Consider the following 27093-nt stretch of genomic DNA (forward strand, 5'->3'; position numbering starts at 1 on the left):
CCTTCCCAGCCCCATCACTGAGATGCTGAGATGCTCAGTGACTAGGTGCTCTGGGTCTTCGAGTGGAGAGAAAGGTGTGGCTCTTGCCCTTACCTGAGTGCTGAGCAACCTGGGCTCAACTCTGGAACCAAGGTCCTTGTATGACCACAGAGCAGGCCATTTAAAGAGCCCCCACACCATAAAAGACAGTGATAAAAAGTCTCCCTCATAAGCAATTCCTGGACAACTTCCCAGTTGTTTCTCAGATGTGAACAAAATGAGGACACTCCTTACCCAGGTGCAAACTGTGAAGGTGCCATTAGGCCTGGGCTGAGCCCTGCAGCAGCAGCCATGGCAGCGAGACTGGCGTTTGCTGGCAACTGTGCTGCTCCCTGGAGCGCAGCAGCTGTCTGCAAGCCTGATGCTGTCACCATCACCTGGCTGGTCCCAAGAGGGGAGGACAAAGGAGCAGAGGTGGTCTGTGTTGTGCTGGTCTCGCTGGCACTGGATGCCTCAGAGGTGGAGGCCGAGGCAGAAGGGGAGGGACTCAGAGACGGGGAGGTAACTGCTGAGGAAGCTGGAGGTGCGGTGGAGATCACTGTTGCTGTGTTGCTGGAGGTGCTGTCTGTAGTGCCTGAAAAGAGAGCTGGTCAGAGAAGGACATTCTGGACAGGGAGGCAGCACATGCCTGTGATCCCAGACCGTCAGGAGGCCGAGTTCAAGGACAGACTGTGTGTCAAAATATAAAAATGGGTGTGGCTCAGTGGTTGCACTCCTGGGTTTAACCCCCAGTCCCAAACAAAACAAAACAAAAATAATGAAACCATATGTAATTAGATCGTCACGCTGGACACCACAGGTCTGGAATACATCTCGGAGCTGGTATGTTGGGGCGCAGAGGCGAGCGTGACTTAAAGAATGCTGCCACCCTGCCTGAAGCAGGAAAGCTGACCTCCCACCATGCAGAAGACGCCAACTGACCTACAGACACTCACTATAGGAGACGGTGTAGGACAGGCCCTCTGACGTCAGTTGTCAGGAAACGGGACACAGGACAAAAACAGCTGTCTAAAGCCAGCCAGGGTTTAATTTGGCGAAACCTTTTATGCACTAGAATATGAGCAACTACATATATGGGTAAAGAAAAACCTAAGTGGGACCTTTTCAGGATAAAGAACTTAAAAAACCAAAAGACCAACCAACCGACCCACACAAAACAAAACCCAATCTCCCAAAAACTATATGTAAGCCAGGCACAGTGGGGCACACCTGTAGTCCCAGCAGCTTGGGAAGCTGAGGCAGGAGGATTGCAAGTTCAAGGCCAGCCTCAAGAGACCCTATCTAAAAAATAAACAAACAGGGCTGGGAAGGTAGCTCAGTGGTGAAGTACTCTTGGGTTCAGTCCCCGACACCAAAAACCAAACAAACAAAATTATATACGGAAGACAATGCAGTATAATAGAACCAGACCAGTCAAAATAGGTATCTCAGACCTAAATGGAAAAAATCTCAGGTAAAAGTAATTTTTTGTTTCTATTTGAGCTGCAGGAGACTCTCTTCTCCTGTAATGGCCTCATCCCAAATCCTGTGTAGAACAGGGTTTGTCTTTCCAGATCTGTTTGAAGCTGTCTTCTGAACACCTTCAAGGCCAGTTCTCTCATGTTCCCTCCCCAGGCTCTTTCCCTTGTCACAGGGCTAGGGTGAGCTCGGGTGTCCCTGTGCCAGCAGGGACTGCCTTCCCACTTCCCATAGTGCTGCCCCCGTGCACTTCTGTGGCCTCTGGCTCCATGGGCCAGCCATATCATTGCACGCCTAAGAGGACTCATTCCTTTCTACCTTTGGGAAAATGTGAAAAAGGTGATTCCTTCTTATTGCAGCTGCCCTAGTGCAATAACATCTTTGGAAGCATCATTCACTCCATTTTCACTGATCTCTCTTCAGTTTTAAACCTATCGCTGAGCCCTGTGGCTGTGTTGCACCCTGTGCCTGGCAGACTCATTACACACTCCTCCACTTGATCCTCTTCCCCAAAGACTTGGTTCTATAGGAAGGTAAGTGTCTCTTCTTATTTTTCTTCCACTGCTAAGAAGTTTGAATGTACTTTCAATCTTTTCTTGAACAAATTTTCACCTTACCTAGTTCAATCTTACCTACAGACCCACTCCCCTTTCAAAGTTCTGAAACTAAAACTGTCCATTTTATGTCTTCAGGTCAAATAGCTTAAAATGGCTGTTTCCTTTTGCCGATTTCAAATCATCCAGTATCTCCTTAAAATCCATAGGTTTACAGAGAGAAACTGCAGCCATCTCTTTTGGGTGAACTTAATCTGGACTAGAAATAAAAACTATTTGGAGTTGTTTTACTTTTGGCTGTAATACTCTAAAAGCACAGTCTAGTATCTCCAATGTGAATGTCACACAAGCAACATGGTATAACATGATCTTCAAATTAATTCTCCCAGCCAGTGAGTCATGCTTCAACTCAAAGACACTTTTTATGGCCCCAGCGTCTTGGCAACAGAATTACTTGGGCAATTTTGATCAGTGAATTTAGGCTTACAGAGCCTCAATGTCTTTAACAACCACGGGAGGTGCCATCACCTGACTGGCAGGTAGGCAGGCAGAAGCTGGGACACTGTGTGCAAAGCCCAGCACAGCCCACTAGTCGCCATGCATCTTCTTTGGTAAAATGCACATTAAAGTCTTTTGCTCATTAAAAAAAAAAAGAGTTGCCAGGGCAGTGGTAGAATATTTGCCTAGCATCCTCAAAGCTCTGTTCAATCTCTAGGGCCTCAACCCACCCCCCAAAAAAGAATAGCTCCAATTCCTTATGTTTTCTTCCAGTCTTTGGCTTGTGTTTACACTTTTTTATCGGTGTCTTCTGCTGTACAGAAGATGTTACTTTTGATGAAACTCAATTAACCTTTTTTTTTTTTTTTTTTTGGTACTGGGATGCTTAAACCATTGAGCCACATCCCTGCTTTATTTTAATTTTTAGACAGAGTCTCAACTAAGTTGCTTAGGGCCTCATTAAGTTACCCAGGAGAGCTTCGAACTTGCAATCCTTGTTCCTCAGGCTCCCAAGCTGTTGGGATTATGAGTTTGACTGTAGGTGTGTGCCACCAGGCTGGGCTTTCATTTTTGTTGTTGCGTTTTTTTAATGGCTTATGCTTTGGTGCAGCATCTGTGGGAGCTCTTTGCCTACCTAACCCCAAAACTGTGAAGATCTTCTCTTGCCTTTTTATAGAAGGTTATAGGTTTCAGCTCTTACATTTATGCTTTTGGCCCATTTTAGTTAATTTCTGTAAATGATGAGAAGTAAAGGTCTAAACTGATCTTTGTGCATACAGGTATCCAATTGTCCTAGAAATGTTTGTTGAAGGCTCTTTTCTCTTTCATTTTTGTGTTAAAAACAAAAAACAAACAGATAAAAAAATACCAAAGTACAGAGCATAAATTTAAAGGTTTGTTTCTGGTTTTGTATTTCTGTTCCACCAAATCCACCTTTGTGCCAGTATTTTGCTGTCTTGATGACTGTAACTTTATGGTAAGCTTTGAAATCTGGACACACTTGTCTTCTAACTTCATTATTTTCAAAGTTATTTTGGCTATTCTGGGTCACTTTCATATATTTTACAATGAACATATCAATTTCTCTAAAACAAACAAACAAGAATCTATTGGAATTGTGACCTGATCGTGTTGAAATTATAAATCAAATTGAAGAAACAGTCATTCTTGAGAATGCCGACTCTTCCAAACCACGAACATGATATATGAAATGTTTACTTATTTAGATTTTCCACAACCTATAGTTTTCATAAGTCTTATGCTTTCGTCATTAAATTTATAACTATTTTATTCTCTGAACCTGTGTATAAATTATCTTAATTTCATTTTCAGACCATCCATTGATAGTATGCATATACAAATGTGTTTCATTTTTATATACTGATCTTGTGTCTTGCAATAGTGAATTTATTGATAAATCCTAGTAGTTTTATAATAAATTTCTTAGGATTTTTAAAATTTCTGGAAGGAACAAGTTGTATTTTGCAAAGATGGCTGGATACAAGATAAATAAGAAAAATTAATGAAGTTTTTACATATTAGGAACAATCACTCAGGAGATAAACATATTAAAATTACTACACACAACAGCACAGAAAAACTCCAAATTTCCAGGAATAAAGTTAATCAAAGACATACAAAACTTCTGAAATAAAAACTACAAAATTTTGCCAAGTGTTGAGAGCCACAGCCGAAGGGGCCCCAGCAAACTTTCAGACTGCCAGCTGATGATTGGCTCACAGCGGCCCCAGCAACATCTAGCTGATTGGCTCCTCTGCGGTGATGCTCACTGGGCTGTTTCCCTGCCCTTTCAGACCACGGAGCTGCTCATTGGGGGACTTTTTTGGCTCCGCCCATGCGACCCAGCCAATCGGCCTCAAGAGCAGGAGGACTGTGGGAGGAAGAGGTTGTTGGGGTGTGTGGCTTGTGGGAAGCCGGTGGTGGCAGTTGGGCTCTGAGGGTTTTTTCCTGAGGAGCTGTTTTGTTTATCGTGTGTAGTTCTAAAAATAAAGTTAGTTTCTTTTGACAAGTGGCTCCTGAATTGTGCCCAGCCAGACTGCGGCAGCCAAGAGGAATTAAAGGCCTAATTAACTAAAGATACGCAATAGCAACCCTTCAGAGGTTAGATGACTCAATATTCTTAAGACGTACATTTTTCCTTGGGATTTTTTTTATACACATAGGATAATGTAAGTAAAGGCAATTTAACTTTTCTTCCAAATGGGATATCTTTAATCCTTTTTTCCTTTACTAAACTGGCTACTATCTCCAGTTAAACGTTGAGAGTACCCAATCTCAAGGGTGGAGGAGCATCAGTCTTTTACCAGTCTCTCATAGTGTGAGCTTCAGGGTTAGGAGATGCTTTTTATCAGATGAGGCAAGTTCCTTCTGGTCCAGGCCAAAGGATTTTTATCATAAATGGATTTGGACTCTATCACATACTTTCTCCTTTATCTATTAGGATGATCATTGCTGTTTTTGCCCCTTTTCTATTATTTTACTGTTGTGTCAGCTTTTTGTCAATATGACCAAAATACCTGACATGATAACTTAAAGGAGGAAAGCTTTATTTTGGTTCAGATGCAGAAGTTTTAGTCCATGGTAGGCTGACTCCATTGCTTCATGCCTGACACGAGGCAGAGTATCATTGCGGAAGGGTGTGGCAGAGGAAAGGTATGGAGCTTTCCATGAGGACTAGAGAAACAGGGAGGGGTTGGGATCGGATACAGATCCAAGGGCATACCAGCAAGGACCCCTCCCTCCAAGGAGGCTCCACCTCCTACAGTTTCTACCACCTCCAAAGGGTTAATCCGCTAATGAGGTTAAAGTCCACATGATCCAAATACTTCCCAAATGTTCCACCTGTGGACACTGCTGTAAAGGGAGTACACCTTTAACACATGAACCCTGGAGGACAGTTCAGACATAACCACAAATCTATTATGTTAACTGATGTTCAGGTTAAACTAACCATACACTCTTGGGTAAGATTCTGCTAGGGTTTTTGGATTTATTTTTACCAACAACATGAGTCTGTAATATTTTTTCCTGTGACATATTTATTGAGCTTTGGTACTAGGGTACACTGGCCTCTTACAAGTAAAGTGTCCTTCTTCCTCTGTTTCCTGGAAGAGATGTATGTTCTCTGTGTACTTGAAAAGAATGCGCTTTCACATTCACGGCAGTCAGGAAAGGCTGGATGACAGCCCTGCTCGAGTCTTGCATATCCTTGAAACTTTTTTGTACATAGTACAAGCATTGAAAATGCCATGTTAATTCTTTCAACTACATTGCTGAATTGCCTATTTCTCCTTTTAATTCTATCACTTTTACTTCCTGCATCTTGGGACTCTGTTGTTAAGTAACTAAATGATTAAAATTGTTCAATAATAAACTTTTTTTGTCCATTATAAAACACATTTTGGAAAAAAAAATGGAGGCAGAGCATATTTAGTTCAGATTATCAACGACAGTGGCATTTTTGCAAGATTCTAAGATACGTGTCTTTCTGGAAGAGTATATAATCCTAATCATTGTATCCATTCTAAAAATGTTTACCAAGGCCTTTTATGTGCCAAGCACCATGGGAAAATAAAGACGACCATAACAATCAAACAAGATTTTTCTTAAAAGGAGTAGACTGAGTATATGTGTTTTCTCTTTGCTTCTGAAATTAATTCCAAATGATAGCAAAGCAACACAAAAGGGAATATGTTCTGGGGTTAGATATGAGATATAAGATTTAGATACTTTTGCAAAAATGAGAAGAAAGAAACTGGGTGGTGGAGACTAAGGATGGTCCAGATGGGCGCAGGAGAAGGTTGCGGAATGAAGGGGGAATGAATCGCTTAGAGGGAGCCCTGAGAAGAGTCCAAACTCAGAGCCTGGGTACTGCTGAGGCAGAAGTAGGAAACAGGACCAGAGAAGAGGGTGACTGAAGGACTGTTCCCACACTGGGCCTCTCTCTCTCTAGGACCTCCCACACGTCATCTACTCCTGAGGACGGGCGGTTAGATCCTGGTGCAGGCATGAGCATGTACAAGTAAAGAGCCTTGGGGGAAGTGCAGGTGTGAAGCCCTGCTTGCTCCTGACTCCCACCTGCATACCCCGAAATAGTCTGGCTGGTCTTGGTCACACTCATAGCTAGCCCTTCCATTCAGGGGGCAGACTGTTGAGTAACAGAAGCCACATGATGGCAGGAAAAACCCACAAGCTACTGACAGTAAGAAATATGGCCCTGTATTCATCAGTATAAAAAAAACTCAAAAATACCAGAAAAAAAGGTGGTGGGGGGGGAGAACAGCACAAAGAAATGATACAAAATGAATAAATGCAGCTAGTGCCAGAAGGAACAATTTTTATAAACAACGATAAATGGCCAGAATTGTTTATAGAACATGACACGAACTCAGATTGAAAGTGCTTGCTGACAGCCAATGAGGATAAAATTTAAGTATCCATACTTCATTTTAAAAAAATTTTTAATTAGTGCATTATAGTCATTCTTAACATAATTTGCTCCATTCCAGTTCCCAGTACTGTACCTTCCCACCTTCCTCCCTCACCCAGAGCCCCTTCCACTACTCTATTGGTCTTCCTTCTATTAATTTATTTTTAAAATTAGTGCATTATACACAAGAGTGGAATTCAGGGTGATAGATTCATGGCACTTGATGCAGTTTGGTTAATTTCATTCTGGCCTCTCACCACCCTTCCATTCCCCTTCCTGTACTCCTCTATTCTCCCTTCTGATTTCATGAGATCACCTACAGCTTGAAACCTTCTAGGAAAATTTCAGAACGCTGAAGTATGAAACTCCTCAATGTTTCACAGTGAAAGAAACAACCTATTAAGAGACTGAAGTTAAGACTTCACTGGCAACACTGGATGCTATAACACATCTTCAAAGTTCAAAGGAGAAATAATTTTTCACCTAGAATTCTATTACTAGACAAACTCCAAAAAAAATAAAAATCATGAAGACAAATACTTTTCAGGTATGCCTGTACTTATACATTTTACTTCCCAAATAGTCTAAGTAAAGGAAAAGATCACTTGAGAATGTGTTCTGAACAAAAAGGAATCAAAGAGGAAGACATGGGATGTAAGAGACATTTACTTTAACTTAGTGTTTCAGTTAGCATTTTTGCTGCTGTTACTAAAAGACCTAACAAGAACAATTTTAGAGGAAAAAATATTTGCTTTGGGGGCTCAGTTTCAGAAGTCTCAGGCCACAGCTAGCTAGCTCCATTCCTTGCATCTAAAGGTGAAGCAAAGTATCATGGCGGAAAGAACATCCTGGCAGTAGAGTGTGGCAGAGGAAAGCAGGTCAGGACAGGGCCACCAAGAAACAGTGTCTCCACTTGCCAGACACAAAATATATACCCCAAGGCACATTCCTCATGACCCACCTCCTCTAGCCACATCCTACCACTTTCAGTTACCACTCAGCTAATGCCCATCACCGATTGGCATTCACCTCTGAATGTTCTTATATGAGCTTCTAGGGGACACTGGTTATATAAATTATAACACTTAGGAATTCTCTGAAATTAAAACAAGCAATTGTAGGAACCCAAGAAGAAAGTCTGCAAGAAGGAGATGGATTGCATTAGACAGGTTGTACAAAGATGACACTTGATGTCCTTAATAAATAGCATGGTGAAGGAATATACTACTTTTTTTGTCAACAGAAAAAAAGAAAAGGCATATAGAAATGTCCAAGGAAAAGAGGTTAAATAAGAAAGAAAGAGTCCAAAGAGGAATAACAAATTAAAATGGGGCATGACTTTGAGCAATAGCTGATAAGAAGGCAAAACTCATTTGACTCCAATTCTTGTAATCTTTTTATAATGCAACAATGCTATGAGATTACATTTCCTCCTGTAGATTCAATTATGACCTGGCCTTGTACAATACCTAGGCAAATATATTATTATATTTACTTTCAGTTGTTGTATAACAAAGTAGCACATATTCAGTAGCTTAAAACAACATGATTCATCATCTCACAGTTTCTGTGGGGCAAATGTTCAGGCCCAGCACAGCTGGGTCCTCTACTTAGGGTATCATAATAAGGATGTGAATGCCACACTGGGAGAAGATCACTGAGACTCTATGTATAAAACATTTTGAAGAAAAAGCAAGAATAGTATTCGCTGTGATGTTTTTCCCTGTTTGAATTTTCTGTAAGATAAATTTCTTAATAATTAAAGAAAAATTCGTCGTTCCAAGAAGAGTTATCAACCTTTCATAAAACAATTACCATTAAATCCACATACATGGGCTGAGTAACTGAATTCAAGAAAATGTGATCCAAAAATGGATACAAATTTATAGTTTACAGTTAATTTTGAGTATATACAGATTCTTAAAATTACTTTGATTTTTTTTTCACATTTTAAGAAATCTGTAAATATGTGTGTGTGTGTGTGTGTGTGTGTGTGTGTGTGTGTGTGTGTTTTAAAGTTGGTTTTTCATAATATTGCCCAGGCTGGCCTGGAATTCTTGGGCTCCAGTGATCCTCCTGCCTTAGCTTCCCGAGTTGATGGGACTATAGGAAAGTGCCACTATACCTGGCCCTAGCTATGTGTTTTTAATATCTGGACCATTAGGAGTCTCTATGCAGAAAATGAATTATCTTTAGGTCTAACACAATGTGATTTATAACTAGTTGGGAAGGTGAAGTCCAGTTCACAATTTCCAGATAACAGTAGGGTGAGACAGTTTATCAGAGGCAGGCACTTTTGCTGATGCCTAGCACAATGCCAATCTGCCTCTAACAGTTTGCTTAGCAAGACACAGTATTGAATAGTGTGGACATATTGACCAAAGGTTTTGAACCTGGAGTGTGTAGGCTCCTAAGGCACCCATGAATAGCTGGAGACAGGGAGGACACTGACGGGGGATATTACATACACACTGCCTTAGACTTTACTAAAACTTGTGAGTATGTCTATTTTATGGGAGGGAGGGAAAAGTCCACAGCTTTCAAATTCTCAAAGAGATCTAACACTCAAAATAATTCAACAAGTGCTATTTAAAATAAAAAAAAATAAAGTTTTCTAATAACTTAGAAATGTAATAAAGCATAAAGCCATTTTGAATTTTTATATCATGTTAACACAGTCGAAAACGTGAGTGAAGAAAACCAAAGACCTCAATTCTAGATCAAATCAAGTTTGATAGTGAAAGATCACAAACCACCCAGTGACTTACTAGCATGTCACTGACTTGGTGAGTAATTATGGCATATCTTATACATCATGTGTCATGAAAATATTTGATGACAATATGAAATCATCTTAAATGTATTGGGAAATTTATTTCTTAAAGGAGGACAAAAGGAGAAAAGAACATTTATTCATTTTACCGTGAGAGTCAGGTAGGCATCAAAAAGAACACAGTGCTGAGATTTTCTGAGAAGTACAAAGGCCCACTGGGAAAGGCAGGTTTTTAAAATATAACACAGGTAAGTGGCAATGAACAGCTTCCTTGGCAAGCTAAAGAACACTTCTAAAAAGAACTGACCTGTAATCTGACCAAAACTGCAAACTACAATGGACAGACATTTCAGGCTGTAAGAAAGTGTACAGAGGTATAGATGGAGGCCTCCCATGTGCTGGTTGGAATGGGCCAAGGTCCAGAATGAAAATAATCTATGAACTGATGAATTTGGAGGTTTTGAGGAATACAAAAAGCCATAGATATTAAAGGTCTGTGAAGAAAGGACTGTTGTGAAAAAAATGTTTGTGTTTTTAAAAGATAATGCTGGGAACAATGTAGGAGGTGAACTAATGTGGGAAAGAAGAGGTAAGAAGGGCTGGAATTGTGGCTCGGAGGTAGAGCACTCACCTACCATGCATGAGGCACTCACTGGGTTCTATCCTCAGCACCACATTAAAATAAAAATAATGATATAAAGATATTGGGTCCACCTATAATTAAAAAATAAATGTTTAAAAAAAAAAAAAAAAGAAGAGGTAAGAAAATCCTTGGGTGAAAGCGTTTGTTTTTTTCCGACGAAAATTGATCATACCGGATCTTTTTTGAAGTTCAGGTTAACTTTCTTTGTGGCAGGCACTGGGGATTGAACCCAGGGCCTCACACATGCTAGGCAAGTGCTCCACCACCAAGCCACATCCCCAGCTCTTTTACTTTGAAACAGGGCCTTCCAGAGTTGCCCAGGCTGGCCTTAAGCTTGTGATCCTTCTCCTCAGCCTGCTGAGCAGCGGGAATTATGGGCAAGTGCCCAGGCATTTGACCATAAATAACTTTTTAAAAAAGCAATGTGTGTCTTTAGTTGGAGCCTTAATTGACAATTTAGTGGCAGACTATCAGGGAAACTTATCACAGGCTGACTAGGTGCTAATAACCACAGGTGTGGCTACTGCTTACCTGTAACAGAGAGATTGGTCACTGTGGCACTGGTCAGGGGGAGTACAGGGTTGACTGTGAGGGTAGTTGCTGTACTGCTTGTCACAAGGCTTGGTGTGGTTGCCACCTACAGGCCAGACACAAAGACACAAAGAAAGCACTCAAACTCAAACCTTGAGACATGCTTAGGTTTCAATAATGTTGAGTCAGACACAGGCTAAGTCAGTAAGAAATGGTATACTAATTATCCACTTTACCTAAACAAGAAAATGACTTGGCAGGATCAGGAATCTGAAGTTCTTGTATAACTTTTACTTTTGATTCTGTGGGGGCAAGATTGTCTCATTTTTGATACCATACAAAAAGACTGCAAAGCAAATGTTTAAAAAACTTTCTTTTTGAAATAACAAAATAATTCTGGAGTTTTAAATAAAAAAATATTGTCTTCTTTCTAATACAAATAAATGTGAAACAACAAATAGTCACATACACAAAATAAAACTTACCTAATGCCCATCTTCTTCATTCATAACAGCTATCTAACCCTAACTTAAAGGTTTTAGCCGTGCCATTTAAGAACCAAACATGTGCTTTTAATGCTGACTTTAGGTTAAAACACCTTCCTAAATGCAATGTTATTTAAATAACAAATTAACAATAAAGGAAAGAGAAATGCAAACTCGACAATCTTTACCTTTTGAACCCTCAGGGGCAGTCACATTTATGATTGCCCTAGAAATCAGGGGAGCCATGTGGCTACTACATTTCCTCCCCTCTGGGAACACCATCCTAAGTGCGGACAGCAGGAGTTACTCAAGGAGGTAGTCTATGAAGAACCATGCATGTGAGAGTGAAGGTCTGGGGCGACTGCTGGAGCACAGCCAAGGCCACAGTTTACCTGGGAACTTACTATCACTCAATTATAATAACTGTAGAACATTAGGCTTTAGGCCTTAATATAAGTCAAGAGTAATTAATTTTTTTTGAGATAATTAAAAAAAATTTACCACTATAGTTATAGTTATTGGTTACCCAATAAACTATACCAGAGACAAAAACAATGAAAATGCAATGAAATAGGTAAAGAATTAAAACTGTTCATTTTAAAAAATAAGAAAGACCATTAACTTCTTGGATTAGAATGTCCAATTTCACTGTTTTGGGAATATCTGAAATATAAATTTATATACACTTATTCAATATGAATGCTGTACATATACAATAAATTCCTGTTAGAAAATAAACTGACGCCAGAAGCCGTCTGTGAAATCATAAGTGAGCCCCGAGCCCGCATCTGCCATCTCTGCTCTCACCAGTGAGGCTGGGCTGGGGAAAACTGCTTTGATAGGAGAGCTGCTGGTCCCACCACTGCTTGGTGGGTTGATTCTTTTTTCCTTCTGCCGGCGGTTACAGAACCACACCCGAATCACCTCCTTTTCCATATTGAGCTGTTCAGCAATCAAGGTGATCTCTTCCGAGGTAGGCTTTTGATTCTGAAGAAAAAAAAAAAATCCCATCTTTTGGAATAACTTTTTGAACAAATGATATTGATACAATCATAGAGAAAAGCAAGTCAGAAAATGAAGTCGGGAACTTATGACCATATTAGGCCACTTTCGATATAGATACAATTTCTAATGATCTGCTCATGTTAACTTAGAATAGGCTATTCTTGAATATTTAGATACAATATTTATTTATAAAGGTGCATTAATTTTGGGAGTGGGTGTGATATTGGGGATTGAACCCAGGGGTGCTCTACCAGTGAGCTCCATCCCCAGCCCTTTCTATTATTTTTATTTTGAGACAAGGTCTAATTTGCCAAGGCTGGCCTTCAAATTTTGGTTCTTCTGCCTCAGTTACCCAAGTCACTAGGATCATATATGTGCGCATCACTGCACCTGACTCTCAATCCTTTGAACTAGAGAAGTCACAATTCTGGGGGCTGGGGTTGTGGCTCAGTGTTAGAGTGCCTGCCTAGCACATGTGAGGCCCTGGGTTTGCTCCTCAGTATCACATAAAAATGAAGTAAAGATATTGTGTTCACCTACAACTATAAAAAAATAAATATTAAAAAAAAAGAAGTCAGAATTCTGTTGGAAGCTTTTATTATAATATTCCCTAGTACAAAAGAGATGCTGAGAGGGGCTGAGATTGGGGCTTAGTGGCAGAGCACTTGTCTCCCACATGTAAGTCACTGGGTTTGATCCTCAGCATCACATAAACTTGAATACAAAACAAAGAAATTGTGTCCATGTATAACTAAAGAGAGAGAGAGAGAGAGAGAGAGAGAGAGAGAGAGATAGACAAGACATAATGAATGTCTTCAGAGTTATTTTGAACTTCAAGATCTCTAGTATTTGGCCCCAAACTACCATTGTAAGCACACAGACGCTAGAATCCAACCACCATTGGTGTCTCACTGGTGCAGCCCAGGCAGTTCCTCAACTTGAAGTGCTTTTCACCATCTTCTCTAGGCTGTAGAGGTAGCTGCCATGCATCCTACAGGTCACTGCCACCTCTTGCGCACAGAACACATACACATGGCTGCCACCAACTCTCTCGAGTCCACATACTCTGGTCTGTCTTCGAGGTAAATAAGCTGGCTTGTCTCATTTTCTCCACTATGTTGTAAGTGTCCTACATTAACTACAGACAATTCCATGCACATGAAAAGCAGACCCTTACTGACCTCCAAGAAACTCTTCTCTAAGGCCGCACGGATGTTGGTCTCTATGCTGGTGCGTTTCTTTCTCCTACGATTCAAGCCCTCAACTCCTTGTCCTGAGGAATTGAGGGCACTTGGGCTGGAGACAGCTGAATCAGATGAGAGGTTCTCTGTAAGAATTAATAAAATAGAAATAAGATTTCAGATGTGAGTCATGTGTGCACAACACATATGTTAACCCCACCAACAAAACGGATAAAACATTTTAAACTACATCCTAGCATAAGAGGTCTTCACCCAAGCTACATCACAACACCACATGGATTCAGTGCTCGTACTGGCATTCTCTGTCTGGCCCAGGATGGCTGGCTACAGAGCCACCACACTACTACTTTGGTTCTCTTTCTGAGAATGTACAAGTTTACTATTCCTATGTTTTGACTCAGATCTCTCTCAGTTCTGTTCTTATGTTTTCTTCTTTTTATAAAACCGATAAAAGGGGATAAAAGGGAGAAAGCCTCTTGGAAATTGTTGACTGTTTAATATAATATTTATCTTATAAATGACCTTTCATTTTATTTATATGATATGGGGGCGGGGAGAGAAAGACTACTTGTAAATTCCTTAGTTAAAATAATGTTCTGTCATTTAATAGCTTAACGACCCACAGTATGGCAAACTCATCTCTGGACTTCTTTCTACTACATGGAGAACGAGATAGAGCAGACCAGCAGCTCTCACCTGGGATACTCAGGAGGACTATGATGGCTCACCCAAGGCTACTGAAATGACCAAAGTTGTGTTTTCAAAAGGCCTGATTTTTGTTCACATCTACAAAGAGAACCATAATCTAGGGCACCTTTCTGGTTCCCTTTGGCTCTCATGGTTTATCATTCTATGGTTTAAAACCCAATTTTCCAAAAGGAAATCTTGGCACAAAATAGTTAAGACTAGAAGCCCAAATTTTTGTATAAAATATGTGCCATCTTTAATAATAAAAGCAGAAGTGTTACCAGGAACAAGTTCTATGATAATACCCCAAGGAAGAAGCAACAAATCTGTTGAACTTTATCTAACTACACAGCCGCCTTCTCCTCTTCCTCAAATCTGAGTGCACGTCGCAATCCTGGCTCAAACACAACAGATATTTGAAAGCTGAAAATTATTGCTTATTATTTACATTGTCATTATTAGAATATTTAAAAGAATTAGCTCTCTGATTTACATAGCCATAGTTTATGATCCTCCCAGAATTAGTGGGCTTCAAAATCTTGTAGTCATCTGGGATTGTGAAACAGACTTCTTGTCTCTTACATGTGAGGCACTAGGTTTGATCCTTAGCACCAAATAAAAATAAGTAAACAAAATAAAGATACTGTGTCCTTGTATAACTAAAATATTTTTAAAAATTGTAGTACTACTTGTACAGTAAAAATTAAAAACTCTATAGTTTATACAAAATTCCAATGAACACTGAAGAAATATTTTATACCTCACTTACCTGCATCATTTAGCCACTTCTCTAAAAGTGGCTTTAACTTGCACATGTTCTTAAAGCTGAGGTTCAAGGCTTCAAAGCGAGAGATGGTAGTTTGGCTGAAGTCATTTCCATATAGTTTACCCATAGCAAGCCCAACATCACCCTGCACAACCCAGAGCAGGAAATGGGGAGAGAAGAAGAGAGGTTCATCTCATTAATAATCCTTCATTCTGGGGGGATGCTCCAATAACTGCTCTAGACAAAGAATCAAAAGTCATTCTCTTTACTGGGTCCTGCACAAGTTCCACCCCTAAGCTGAGCACAATATTATAAAGGAGGACTCTGCAGGGCTTTAATCCATGTCAGTGTTCAACTCTGCCCCATATACTTTCCATTTTGAATCTCTTTTTGCTATCTTATATGATAATCATGATAACAAAACTTCTGTAAGTCTCTAAAACAGGGTGATATTCTTAATCAATGCAACCAAAGTAATATAAGTAATCTTTAAAAATCAATTCACCTGTATCACCTACCAGGATTAGGTATAACTGTCCAGATAACCCCAGGCATTTCTGAGCTAATCAAACTTCCCATAACACACTTCAAAAATTACAAATGATCCTTCATTCTTTTTATTTTTTTCTTATAAAGTATTTTTGGAAGCTCTGGGGGGGGGGGATCAATTTTCACCCTTAGTTTGGATTTCAAAGTTGGTTACAAAAACAGGTATTCAAAAAGATCACTTTTGTAACCATTGTAGAGACAGAAATTCACAGTAGAGAGGTCTGACCCATTTAGTCAAAGCTTCATGGGTCCTGGAAACCTGGTGGCTGTAGAGAACAATGATTCCTAAATGTATTACAGAATGTGTCTTTCACCAGGCACCTGGAACCTTTGAAATGTGCACGTGCCTTTCTTCCAGCTGGATTTTCCCTGTTCAAGCTGGAAAAGGCCGGGTGTTAACAGGCAGAAGCTCATGGAGTTTAAATGAGGTATCCACTCATTTCAATTAGTTCAGTGACAGGGACAAAAGGCAACAGCAGCTAACTCTCCCAAGAGGCAGCCTGCTCCCAGCTATCCTGGCCACACTGGTACTGAACTGGACTGTCCTACCTGTGACCCACCCCATCATCTTCTGGATACTATACTGTTATCAGCATCTGCATCAGGTAGTAGTTGAGGAAAAGAAAGAACTCCCCCTGCCCAACTCCATTTTCTTACAGGTGAAGTACTCCTGACAAAAAGTTTCACAGAACACAAATGTGAATAAAATGAGGCATAGAGAATACTTAAACTTCAAGTGATCTACAGCCCAGGACTCCCATATGAAAGCCACAAGCCATACAAGGCTATTTACATTAAAATTCTTTAACATCAAATTAACTAAAACTGCAGCTCATCAGAACATTCCCTTTCTGTTGGTGCTGGGCAGACGCTGTGGCTTCCACTGCAGTGGACTGCTCTTCACCTTCCTCCCAATTAGACGGGAGGGAGGGACCCGGACGGGGCAGGCTGCACAGAGGGAGCGCTCCTCTACCAGGGGCACTCCCGAGTGTCTGGAGTGTCTGCTGCGGGTCAGGCACTGACCTTAGGCCCATGTGCTGCTACACATTCACACCAGGGACACTCCATCCATTTAAGTTTATGGTTTCAAAAAAACTGGGGCAACTTAAACTTGCAATTTTTTGAGTATGACACTGAGTAGCAGTTAGATGACAAAAAAATGTTTTCTGAAATACAGTGGAAAAATTCACTAAGAATTTTTTACAAATACCTGTAATATTTAATCATGAAAGTAATAATTTTGACAAGTAAGCAAAAAATACCTATTCAAAAAATCATGCCAGCTGGGTGTGTTGGTGCAGGCCTATAATTCCAGTGGCTCAGGAGGCTGAGGCAGGAAGACTGTGAATTCAAAGCCAGTCTTAGCAACTTAGGCCCAAAGCAACTCAATAAGAACATAAAATATTAAAAAAAAAAAAAGGGGGGGGGTGGGGATTGTGTATGTGGCTCAGTGGACAAGCACCCCTGTGTTCAATCCCTGGTACCAAAAAAACAAAACAAACAAACCAAAAAAAAAACCATCACATCATAGCAAGTATAAAAAAATACTTTCAGTTGGTGTCTGGTAAAGCTGTGCCATCAACTAGAACCATGCCAATAAACGGCAAATTCACTTAACTGAGATTTATAATACAATGTTACTCCACTCTTAAATTGTTTGGTGGAATAAATATCAATATGTTCTTTAGTTAACATATCAATTTTCAAAATTCTGCTATGTGCTTGGATAAATGATCTTGAAACTCTTGGATTCTTCCCCACAAGTCAAACATTTTAAACAGCCGATTCATACATGATCTGAACTATATTATATCCCCTAAATATTTTTAAAAAAGAGCAAGAGGAATAAAGAAAGATTGGGACTGGGAAATAATGAATCCACTACATTTTGTAAACGTGTTATACCTTATGACATGCTTTATAATAATGTAATAAAACCCACAGCAATCCTTTAGTAAGTACTTATGTAATTAGAACATGATTGTTCTAATAATGTATATTTACTCAAACAAATATTGAATTTGTTTCAATAATGTTTAACTTTCCTTCTGTGTATAAATATAATAACCAGATACAATTCTGCCTTTGCACAACTACAACAAAGGTGAGTAACTTAAAAGCTAAGTTGATTTTCTCATGCTGCAGCAGTACGTGTGTTTTAATCCACCTAATCAAGGTTTGCAAACTCCTATAACTGCTATGTCCAAGTTATTTTGAAAAATAAGGAATGGTAATGCAAAACACAGGATGGAACTATAAAGCAGAACACAGGCCCACAGGAGAACTCCTTTACCTGGAGAGGGAGGGACACACACACACACACACACACACACACACACACAAAAACACAACAACAAAAAACACTGGCAATGTATCGGGTCATATGCTGCAGAAAGGTGAACCATGATTTGGGTGAATGTTAAAAAATAAAAGCCTTGGCATATTACTTAAGCAAAAATCTCCCAGGAAACCCAAGAGTATGCTGTGCTAATAGCTTAAAACTGGGCACACTGCTAAACATGCTAATACCTATTTCAGCTTATTAACTTACCCTTTCAATCAATCCAGTTTTAATCCTTTCAATCCAGTTTAATCTTGAGCTTTATTTTTAAAACAAGTCAGATCACTCAGGTGCTTAAAAAGTACTAAAATGTTTCTGGATTGTAATTTGTTTCTTTATAACTAAACTCCTCAAAAATGTAACAAAATTTCACCTAAAATTACATCTATTTAAAAAAATCATTGTGTTCCTAATGCGTACTTTCTTTGAACAAAAATAAATTCCCAAATAAATATAACAGAAATCCATTTATAAAAACATAAATAAACATCAACTAAAATATTATAAGCAGAGATGTTCATCTTGATTTTTGATCCACCAGAGCAGATGGTGCATTTCGTACTTTCAACACAAAATAATTAGGGTACTATATAAATGTTGGCTTAAATTCCAAATAATAACTATATTCTCTGGAAAGAAAATTTTAGGATTTTTCCGGACTCCGTAAAAACACCCATAACCTCCACCTCATAACCTCTGACACTCTGTACCAAGGTCATTCAGGTGAACTCTTCTCCTGTTCTGATAAAAGGTGTGACTCGGGGTAGTGCTCAGAGTGAAAATGGAGGATGCCCAGATGACTGCCGAGTACCCTCCTTCCAATGGGGAGTCTGCTGCTAGCTGACATGAAAAAACTAATTTGGATTTTGATTAATTTGTATTTTTCATTTTCAATAGACTCTTACTTGATTAATTGGTTTCAACACAGGCTTAGAGAGATTGTGTGTGTCTACCCCCACCTTCTTCCCCAAAAGCTATTATTCTTTTCTTTCCTTTTTTTTTTTGGTATTGGGAAGAGAACCCAGGGGTACTTTACCATGGAGCTACATTCCTCAGCCCTTTTGTGCTGTACTTTCTACTTGGAGGCAGATCTTACTAAGTTGCTTAGGTCCTTGCTAAACTGCTGAGGCGGCCATGGAATTTGCAATCCTCCTGTGCCAGCCTCCCAAGTCACTAGGAAAAAAACCATTTTTAAATGAGCCTTTTAAACATATCCATTTCAGCTATTATAAATAAACACTGTAAGTTTTACTCTTAGATAATGTAGCAGTAAGGTCACAACCAGATGTTCTTCAAATAATAAAACCTTCAGTACAGTTATATCATCCCCCCAATAAAATCTTTCAAATGCTCATAATTTATTAATGTGATTGTGATTTCAGAGGCCTGGGCTGTGGGATGAATCTTGGATGTTTTATCTAACATTAAATCATAAATGTATGACTGTAACTTATAGCTGAATGCATACCGTTCTAAACTTACAAATGCTAAATATGACAAGAATCTTTAGTCAAATCAAAACCCACCATGGCCGAGGGACACCCTGTTCCCTGAAGCGCCTTAGACTCACAGCAGGAGGCTGTCTGGGGGTCTCCTCCTACCTGAGTGAAGCCGAGTTTGATCCGCCTCTGTTTGAAGGTCTTGGCAAACTGCTCGAGCTCCTCAAGGTCGCTGGGCTCCTCCAAGCTGGGAGTGTCGATGCGCTTTGGCGTGGTCTGGCTCTGCGGAAGTGTCTGGATAGGGGTTGCTGCTATTGTGCGTGTTGGGGTTGCTGGCTGTTGTGAAGGGACAAAATGACAAACAAGCAAAAGACATTTAATTTACAACAGTGACGTGCTCCAACCAAACACATTAAGACACTAGTTGACTTGTGGAGAATGAGGATGACCAGGGAGCACTACAGAGGGTGTAGCACACAGTTCACTGGGAGCGGCCGGCCTGGGCTTAGGCACGGGGCAATCACAGCAAAGGGTAAGCAAAGCAGGTCTAGGGAGAAAACCTGAAAACATACAGATAAAATCAACTGTAATGAGCACATGATCCTTATGTCTCTTTAAAGATGTATCTCATGAATTGCCACACAGATTGGCAAAACAGCAGGGACTACATCTGACTCACTCCATCTCCAAATGTGACAGTATTATAAGACTATCAAGACCATTTTAGGGGAGAATTTAAACAAATTGCCTGTACTTTAAAATAACTTAAACAGGCATCATTTGGAGTATTTATTAAATTTTTACCTACAGGCCTACTTTTTAACCCTACCTGTAATTATGATCATGTGATACATGATTTTATATTATACTTTCTCAGGTAATATTATGTTTTAACTTTTTTCTATGGTGATTTAGTCTTCAAGATTATCCTTTTCAAAGAGTGAGGCAGTTTTGTCATAATTTATTTAACCATTTCTTAATTGCTGGACAGTTTTTCATTTGTTTCATTCTATAATACAGAAAATACCACAAGGAAAAACTTTGCACATCTAGTTATCTATGTGTAAGCAGCTCCTCAAGATCAATTCACAAGATTTTTCTGGCAATGGACAAATAATGTCCTGGTTTTGATATGCTACTGTAGTCTCTACTACATGACACCTAGCTTCCTCCACATGGATGGTGTCAGCAGTTCCTTTATTTCCACTTTGGGTGATTATGAACAAATCTGCATAACCAATATATATGGGTCTTTCATTTCTGCAGACATGTGCCTTCGTTTCTAGGAGTCATAAGACACATATATATTTCACCTTATAAGAAACTGCCAAACTAATTTACAAAGTGTGTATATGTTTTGTTCCTCAGGGTATACATTCAATGTCACCTCTGCTGTAACTTGTATTCCTTACTACTTTCTACTACGTAGAAATCGCCCCATGTGTTAATTATTATCTGCATTTTCTTGGATGTGAACTAGATTTATATCCTTAAACCACTTATATATTAATGATATCCTCATTCTTGTTCTTAAAGGTATTTGTCAAACATTTACCAAATGTGGCAGTGTGTGCCTTAGTGTAATCATATTAATGAAAATAATTTTCCAAATGTGCTTTTTTTCTTTTAACTTTAATGCACGTAAACGTCAAATGATCATTTGGTTCGAGAAGTCTTCCTACCTTCCAGTATCTTCAGTAGTTCAAATGGGAGAAAGCACCACTTATTTCAAACACTGAACTGAGAAGTTTCCTTCTGATAATCTGCTACCACCTTCTTTATATTTTGTTTAATTACTTATTTCCATGTAAAGTTTAGTCTGGGACATAAAATTATAGTCTATCACCTTCTTTATCTCTCTTTGTGCTAAAGACTCAGTCCAGGGCCTAGAGTATGCTAAGCACATGCTCCAGCCTCTAGCACTGAGCTACCCCTAATCCCTGTCTGTGTGTCTTTTTTTTTTTTTTTTGGTACCAGGGATTGAACCCAGGGGTGCTTAACCACTGAGCCATATCCCCAGCCCTTTTTCAAAATTTATTTTTTATTGTATATTTTGAGACGTGGCTCACTAAGTGGCTAAATTGCTGAGTCTGGTTTTGAACTCGTGATCCTCCTGCCCAGCCTCCTGAATTGGTGCACCACTGCCTGCCTCTCTTTCTTAAAAAGGAAAATATTAAAGTTTCTTATTACAAACGCCAGGCTAGTGTTCTCCTCACAAGCCCTGAGTAGGACTCTCTAGAACCTCCTGTGAGTACTCACTAACGGGAAGTGCTGTTCTTATTTTGTATCCTGACTACTCAGCTGAACAGCAGCTTGCTGAACAGTAGCCCAGGTGAAGGATTACAGAACAAGGCTGCAGATAAAGACTATGAATTTCCCTTTGTGAAATTCAGATGAGTCATATACCCGACCTTGATTTTGTTAGTCAAGGCTCTCTCCAAGGAACTGATAATGCAGAAAACTACAACAGGCACCACACCATCACTGGGTAAGTTCATTTCTATCTGCTTCCATGAAGGTAATGAAGTTCATCTTCATGACATATGGACACTGGGTAATATTCAGCAGTTTTGGTGGAGCGGAACACAGCACCAACCACACCAGAATTCTACATGACCTCACATTTCCCACAGTGACACTGGCTGACAGGTAGAGGTATGTCTCAACTATCAGATTTTACTTAATCTCCAGGTTTCAAGTAGCCTCTTTTCCAAATAGTACAGGACCAAGTGGAGTTACAGATAAGATACCCAACTCAAGAACCTCAGGCTGGACCGGGCCAGATCTACAAATGGCAGAGTGGAGTAAAATAAGCAGGAGCCAGGATGAAGCCATGAGAGTCTTAATCATGCGCAGAGCATGCACACCAGGAAGAAGTCTCCAGGGTAGGTGTTTGTGAAAATCTCAGCCTTACTTCTGTTACTTGACTTATAAAAGGGTGTATTTTGTTTTGGAAACTGAATACAGTTACATAAGTACTAACACAATGAAGATCCGAACATGTTTCATGACTCCCCAAAGTTCCCTTGTGCCTTGGCAATTAACCTCCATCATTAGCTTCCAGTCCCTGAAAACCACTGATAGAATGTCTCAATACCTAGTTTTATCTTTTCTAAAATATCATGTGAACTGAATCATAAAGCATGCAGTCTTTTATATCTGGCTGCTTTCATTTAGCTTAAGCCTTCTGAAATTCATACACATTGTTACATTATCAGAAGTACTTGTTTTTACTGCTGAGCAGAAACCTGTCACAGAGATGAGTCAAAGTTTATGTTACCTACTTATCAGCAGAGGGACATTTCCTTTATTTCCACTTTGGGTGATTATGAACAAATCTGCATAACCAATATACATGGGTCTTTCATTTCTGCCTTCATTTCTAGGAGTCATAAGACACATATAAGAAACTGCCAAACTAATTTACAAAGTGTGTATACCACTTTGCAAAACCACTAGCAATGCATGAAACATTCAGTTGCTTTACATTTTTGTTGGCACTTGGTACTAAGCATGGCTCACATTCTAGTGAATGTGCAGGGATACTCCATTTGCATTTCCTTGATGACTCAAGATACTGGGCATGATTTCTTGCTTGCTGGGCATTTGCACATCTTCTTTGGTAAAAAGGCTTCAAATTTTCTTGCCTCTTCACTGGCTTAAATCCAGCTGTGTTATTATTGAGTTGTAAAGATTTGTATCCAGAATAAAAACTCTTTACCAGATATGTTTTAAGAATATTTTCTCCCCATCTGTGCTTTTTCATTTTATCCTCTTAAGCTTTTAATTTTTATGCAATTAATCAATTTTATTATTTCATGGTTAATGCTTTGTGCACTGTTTCACAAAATCATTGCCTTACCCAAAGGCATAACAATTGTTCCCCAAGTTTTCTTCTGGAAGTTTAGGTGTATGACCCATTTCAAATTAATCTTTGCATATGGTATGAAATAAGGGTCTAGGTACTTAAATAAGATTAAAGGTTTGTTTTTGTTTTATTTATGGACAGCCAACTGTTTCAGCATCATTTGTTGAAAGATTTTCCTTTCCCCATTAAAATCCTTTGATACCTTTGGAAAATCAGCTGGTCATTTATGTGGGTCTACTAGACTCTCTATTCTGTGCTACTGAGCTATACTTTTATCTACATTGCAATACCACACTATCTTCATTACTATAGCTTTATGTTAATTTTTTGTGTAACTGGGGATTAAACCTAGGGGTGCTCTATTATTAAGCTACACCCCAGCCCTTTTAATTTTTATTTTAAGACAGGGTCTTACTAAGTTGCTGAGGCTGGCCTTGAATTTGAATCCTTCTGCCTCAGCCTCCCAAGTAGCTGGAATTAAAAGTATTCACCGTCACACCTGGCCTTTAAGCTAATTCTTGACATAAGAAAATCCTTCAAATTTTTTTACTTTAAAAATTGTTTGTTCTATGAATTCTGCAATTTCATATAAACATTAGAAGCAGCACACAAATTTCTACAAAAAGGCTGCTCTGGGTTTGATTATTATTTGGGGAAAATCAACATTTGAACATCTTGTATCTTCTGACTCGCAAACACATTAATTCTCTCTGACCCATAAGTCTTTAATTTCATTCAGCAATATTTTGTAGTTCTTGATGTTCAGACCTTAAAGATATAATGTTATATTTTCTTAATTCCAATTTCCAAATGATCATTGTTAGTGTACAGAAACATAAATGCTTTTGTATACTGACTTTGTATGCTACATACTTGCTACAACTCTGTATTCCTTTCTTTTTCTTTTCTTGTTTTTTTTTTTTTTTTTTTTTGTGTGGGGGTAGGGGACTTGGGAGAGAGTACCTGGGATTGGACTCAGGGGCACTAAACCACTGAGCAAATCCCCAACATCCCAGATCCCTATTTTGTATTTTATTTAGAAACAGGGTCTTACCAAGTTGCTTAGCACCTTGCTATTGCTGAGGCTGGCTTTGAGCTCACAATCCTCCTGTCTCAGCCTCTGGAGCCACTGGGATTATAGGCGTGTGCCACCGTGCCTGGCTGTCCTTCTTTTTCTTGTGTTACTGTACCGCTAGGTTCATAGTGCACTATAAATAGTGGCAACAGTGGTCACCCTGTCTTGCTATAATCTTAGAAGGAAGGTGGTCAGGCTTTCATTGTTAGGTATGATATGGGTGGGATTTTTGATTGCTCTTCCTTTTTCTTAATCTGGTAAAGGGCATTCCTACAGCATGCCCCTCCCCACTTTAAAGTTACCTCCTAGTAGGACTAGGACAGGAAAGGGTTCTTACTTATAAAAGGGCCAAGTCTGGCAATGTGCTAGTAATAAGTTTTAATCTTTATACTTTAGATATAGAATCAGACCCAGAACTGGGATTCAGAGTGAGCCAGTTCAGTCAATTTACAGGTGAGTAGACTAAGGTTCTGAGAGGTGAAAAGACAGACATGTTCAAAGTGACTGCTAGGTTAGAAGGAGAAGGTAGGTCAATGCTTACACTTCTATACACCTTCTAGAAGATCTGTGAATTTTGTATGGGTATATGGACTAATAAAAATGAGCTAAAGTAACATTTAAGCACTGAGACAAGAGAAAATATAGAGATCTGACCTCTTTGCAGTTTCTGAGAAAGGGCAAAGGACAATGACAGATTTTAATTGAGGCATTAGGTTTCCAGTTCAAGTAGTAATATCTACTGTCAACTACGTGTGTGTAACAAACAGCCAAAATTCATTACTCATTTATTGCTAACAGTTACTCCTTAGGAACTATGAGAAAACAGGGACTCTGAAAATTTTCAAATACCACATCAATTTGATAGCATTGCTTTGTCAAGCCAGATTTGAATTTTTGACTAGTTTCTGAAAACTGGATTCTTTTTATTAAGTTAAAATAGTCCAAAAATTTCTCAAAACGATGTTAAAAAACAAAGAGCTGACCTGGGAGGCGAGGGTGGTGCTGGGCTGCGGCTGCAGGAGGCTGGCTTGGCTCTGCTGAGGTAGCTGTGTTAGAAGGCTCTGCGCTTGCAGGAGACCTGGCAAACACGGACATGTTACACAGGATCACTAACGAGCACTGTGAACACACAGCAAAAGAAAGAACGGGGATGTGAACTGAAAACTTCTAACCAATCTTCTAATAGTCAAACTCGTCCTGTTTGTCTAAAATTCAATCTTGTTAAATACAAACTGGGCAAGTAGAAATAAACATGAATGTATGTGTCTTTAGTGTAACCAGAATAAGTTCTCTGATAAGCCAATTATTTATTTTAGCAAGGAATGGATGAAAATGTAGAGTTATTCTAAATGGAAGCAGTTGAAAATTCTAACAAGAGCTCCTCCTCTTACTCCCGCATTTGTTAGAATCTGCCAGTACCAGAGAAATACCCAGTTCATGAAAGAACCAGGCTATTCTTTAAGTGGGAAAAAGATGCTGCTTTTAAGTTCTCTTTAACAAACATTTGCCTTCCACATAATAAGGTGGAAATGTAAACTCTAAACTCTATCTGATAGGTGGGTGTGGTGGCATATACTTGTTATTCCAACTACTGGGGAGGCTGAGGCAGGATCCCATGAGTGCAGAGTTCACAAGAGACTGCGCAAAAGGGAAAAAATAGCAATAGCAGCAATACTACACGATGACAACTGACTCCTGAGGAGAAATGTGATCCCAATGTGTTCATAGTAATGCTCAGAGGAGCACCTGAGTCTAGGATTTGTTACTTTCACAACCTTGTCAAGAAAGAACCAACCCCAAAGCTATTTTGTCCATCTACAACTAAAATATTAAAAAATAAAGAACCAACCCACGATACTTGTATTCAAAGATTTAATATGGGTATATAGTTTAAAGTATAATGCTATTGCTAAAATACTAAATTTAGGATGATCTATAAGAGCAGTGGTAGGAATTCTCCAAAATGGTACATCAAACAAAGCCATTAAGTATATATAAGATTAGCTGGGAGCAACAAAATCTTCCTAATTAGGATTTTCTAGGCTATTGAATTTGGATGTACTCAATGTTGAAAAACTACATTCTATGACAATGATTAAAGGCAACCTGGTAAATAAAATTATTTATAAAAAGATTAAGAGTCAAGAAAATTTAAAAAAATAATAGTGATAATAAATAAAACAGAAGAAAGCATGAAGGTCAGAAATCAGACCCCATTATTAAACTTAGGCATTTCAACATGTGAGTGTCTTTAGTTTGGCAATGAAATTTAGATTTTTGTTACTTATTCACAAAAGAATATATTTCCAAAACGATTCTTATTCAATCATAAACTATAATCCCAAATGATTCATTTTGGTTGCTAGTAGCATGTTCTATGAATAAATTCAAACCATAGATCTTTTTCCTCCAAATGAGCACAGCTAAAAATGCTAGAAGGGCCCACAGAGGTTTAAAATTTACCTGAGGACCAACACTTGCCACCTCCCCCAACCTCAAAGAGTCAAATAAATGAAACACAAATGTATTCAACAGTTTCCCAAGAGGAACATTTCTTTGATACTTTTGGAATAAATGGAGAGAGTAGAAAAGGCAGTAGAAAGGTTAAGAGTAGAGATTTCCAATATACCAGGCTTGGTGGCTTGCACCTGTAATCCAACAACTTGGAAGGCTAAGGCAGTAGGGTCCAAGTTTGAGGCCAGCCTTGGCAACTTAGCAGGGCCCTGTCTC

The 27093-nt window shown here is 39.2% G+C and overlaps 1 protein-coding gene across 2 annotated transcripts in view; it reads right to left on the reverse strand.

Moving 5' to 3' along the window:
- Positions 1-27093, reverse strand: part of Pou2f1 (POU class 2 homeobox 1) — a 128994-nt gene that overhangs the window by 3820 nt on the left and 98081 nt on the right. For both annotated transcript variants that reach the window (XM_076873029.2, XM_076873028.2), the window contains exons 8-14: positions 25347-25441; positions 19583-19756; positions 15095-15236; positions 13618-13763; positions 12239-12418; positions 10947-11052; positions 274-613 (exon numbers count right to left, since the gene is read on the reverse strand). In XM_076873029.2, the coding sequence (XP_076729144.2) occupies positions 274-613; positions 10947-11052; positions 12239-12418; positions 13618-13763; positions 15095-15236; positions 19583-19756; positions 25347-25441 (1183 nt within the window). The remainder of the gene's footprint in view (positions 1-273; positions 614-10946; positions 11053-12238; positions 12419-13617; positions 13764-15094; positions 15237-19582; positions 19757-25346; positions 25442-27093) is intronic.

The sequence above is a fragment of the Callospermophilus lateralis genome, chromosome 13 (assembly GCF_048772815.1).
Source record: "Callospermophilus lateralis isolate mCalLat2 chromosome 13, mCalLat2.hap1, whole genome shotgun sequence".
Lineage (NCBI taxonomy): Eukaryota > Metazoa > Chordata > Mammalia > Rodentia > Sciuridae > Callospermophilus > Callospermophilus lateralis.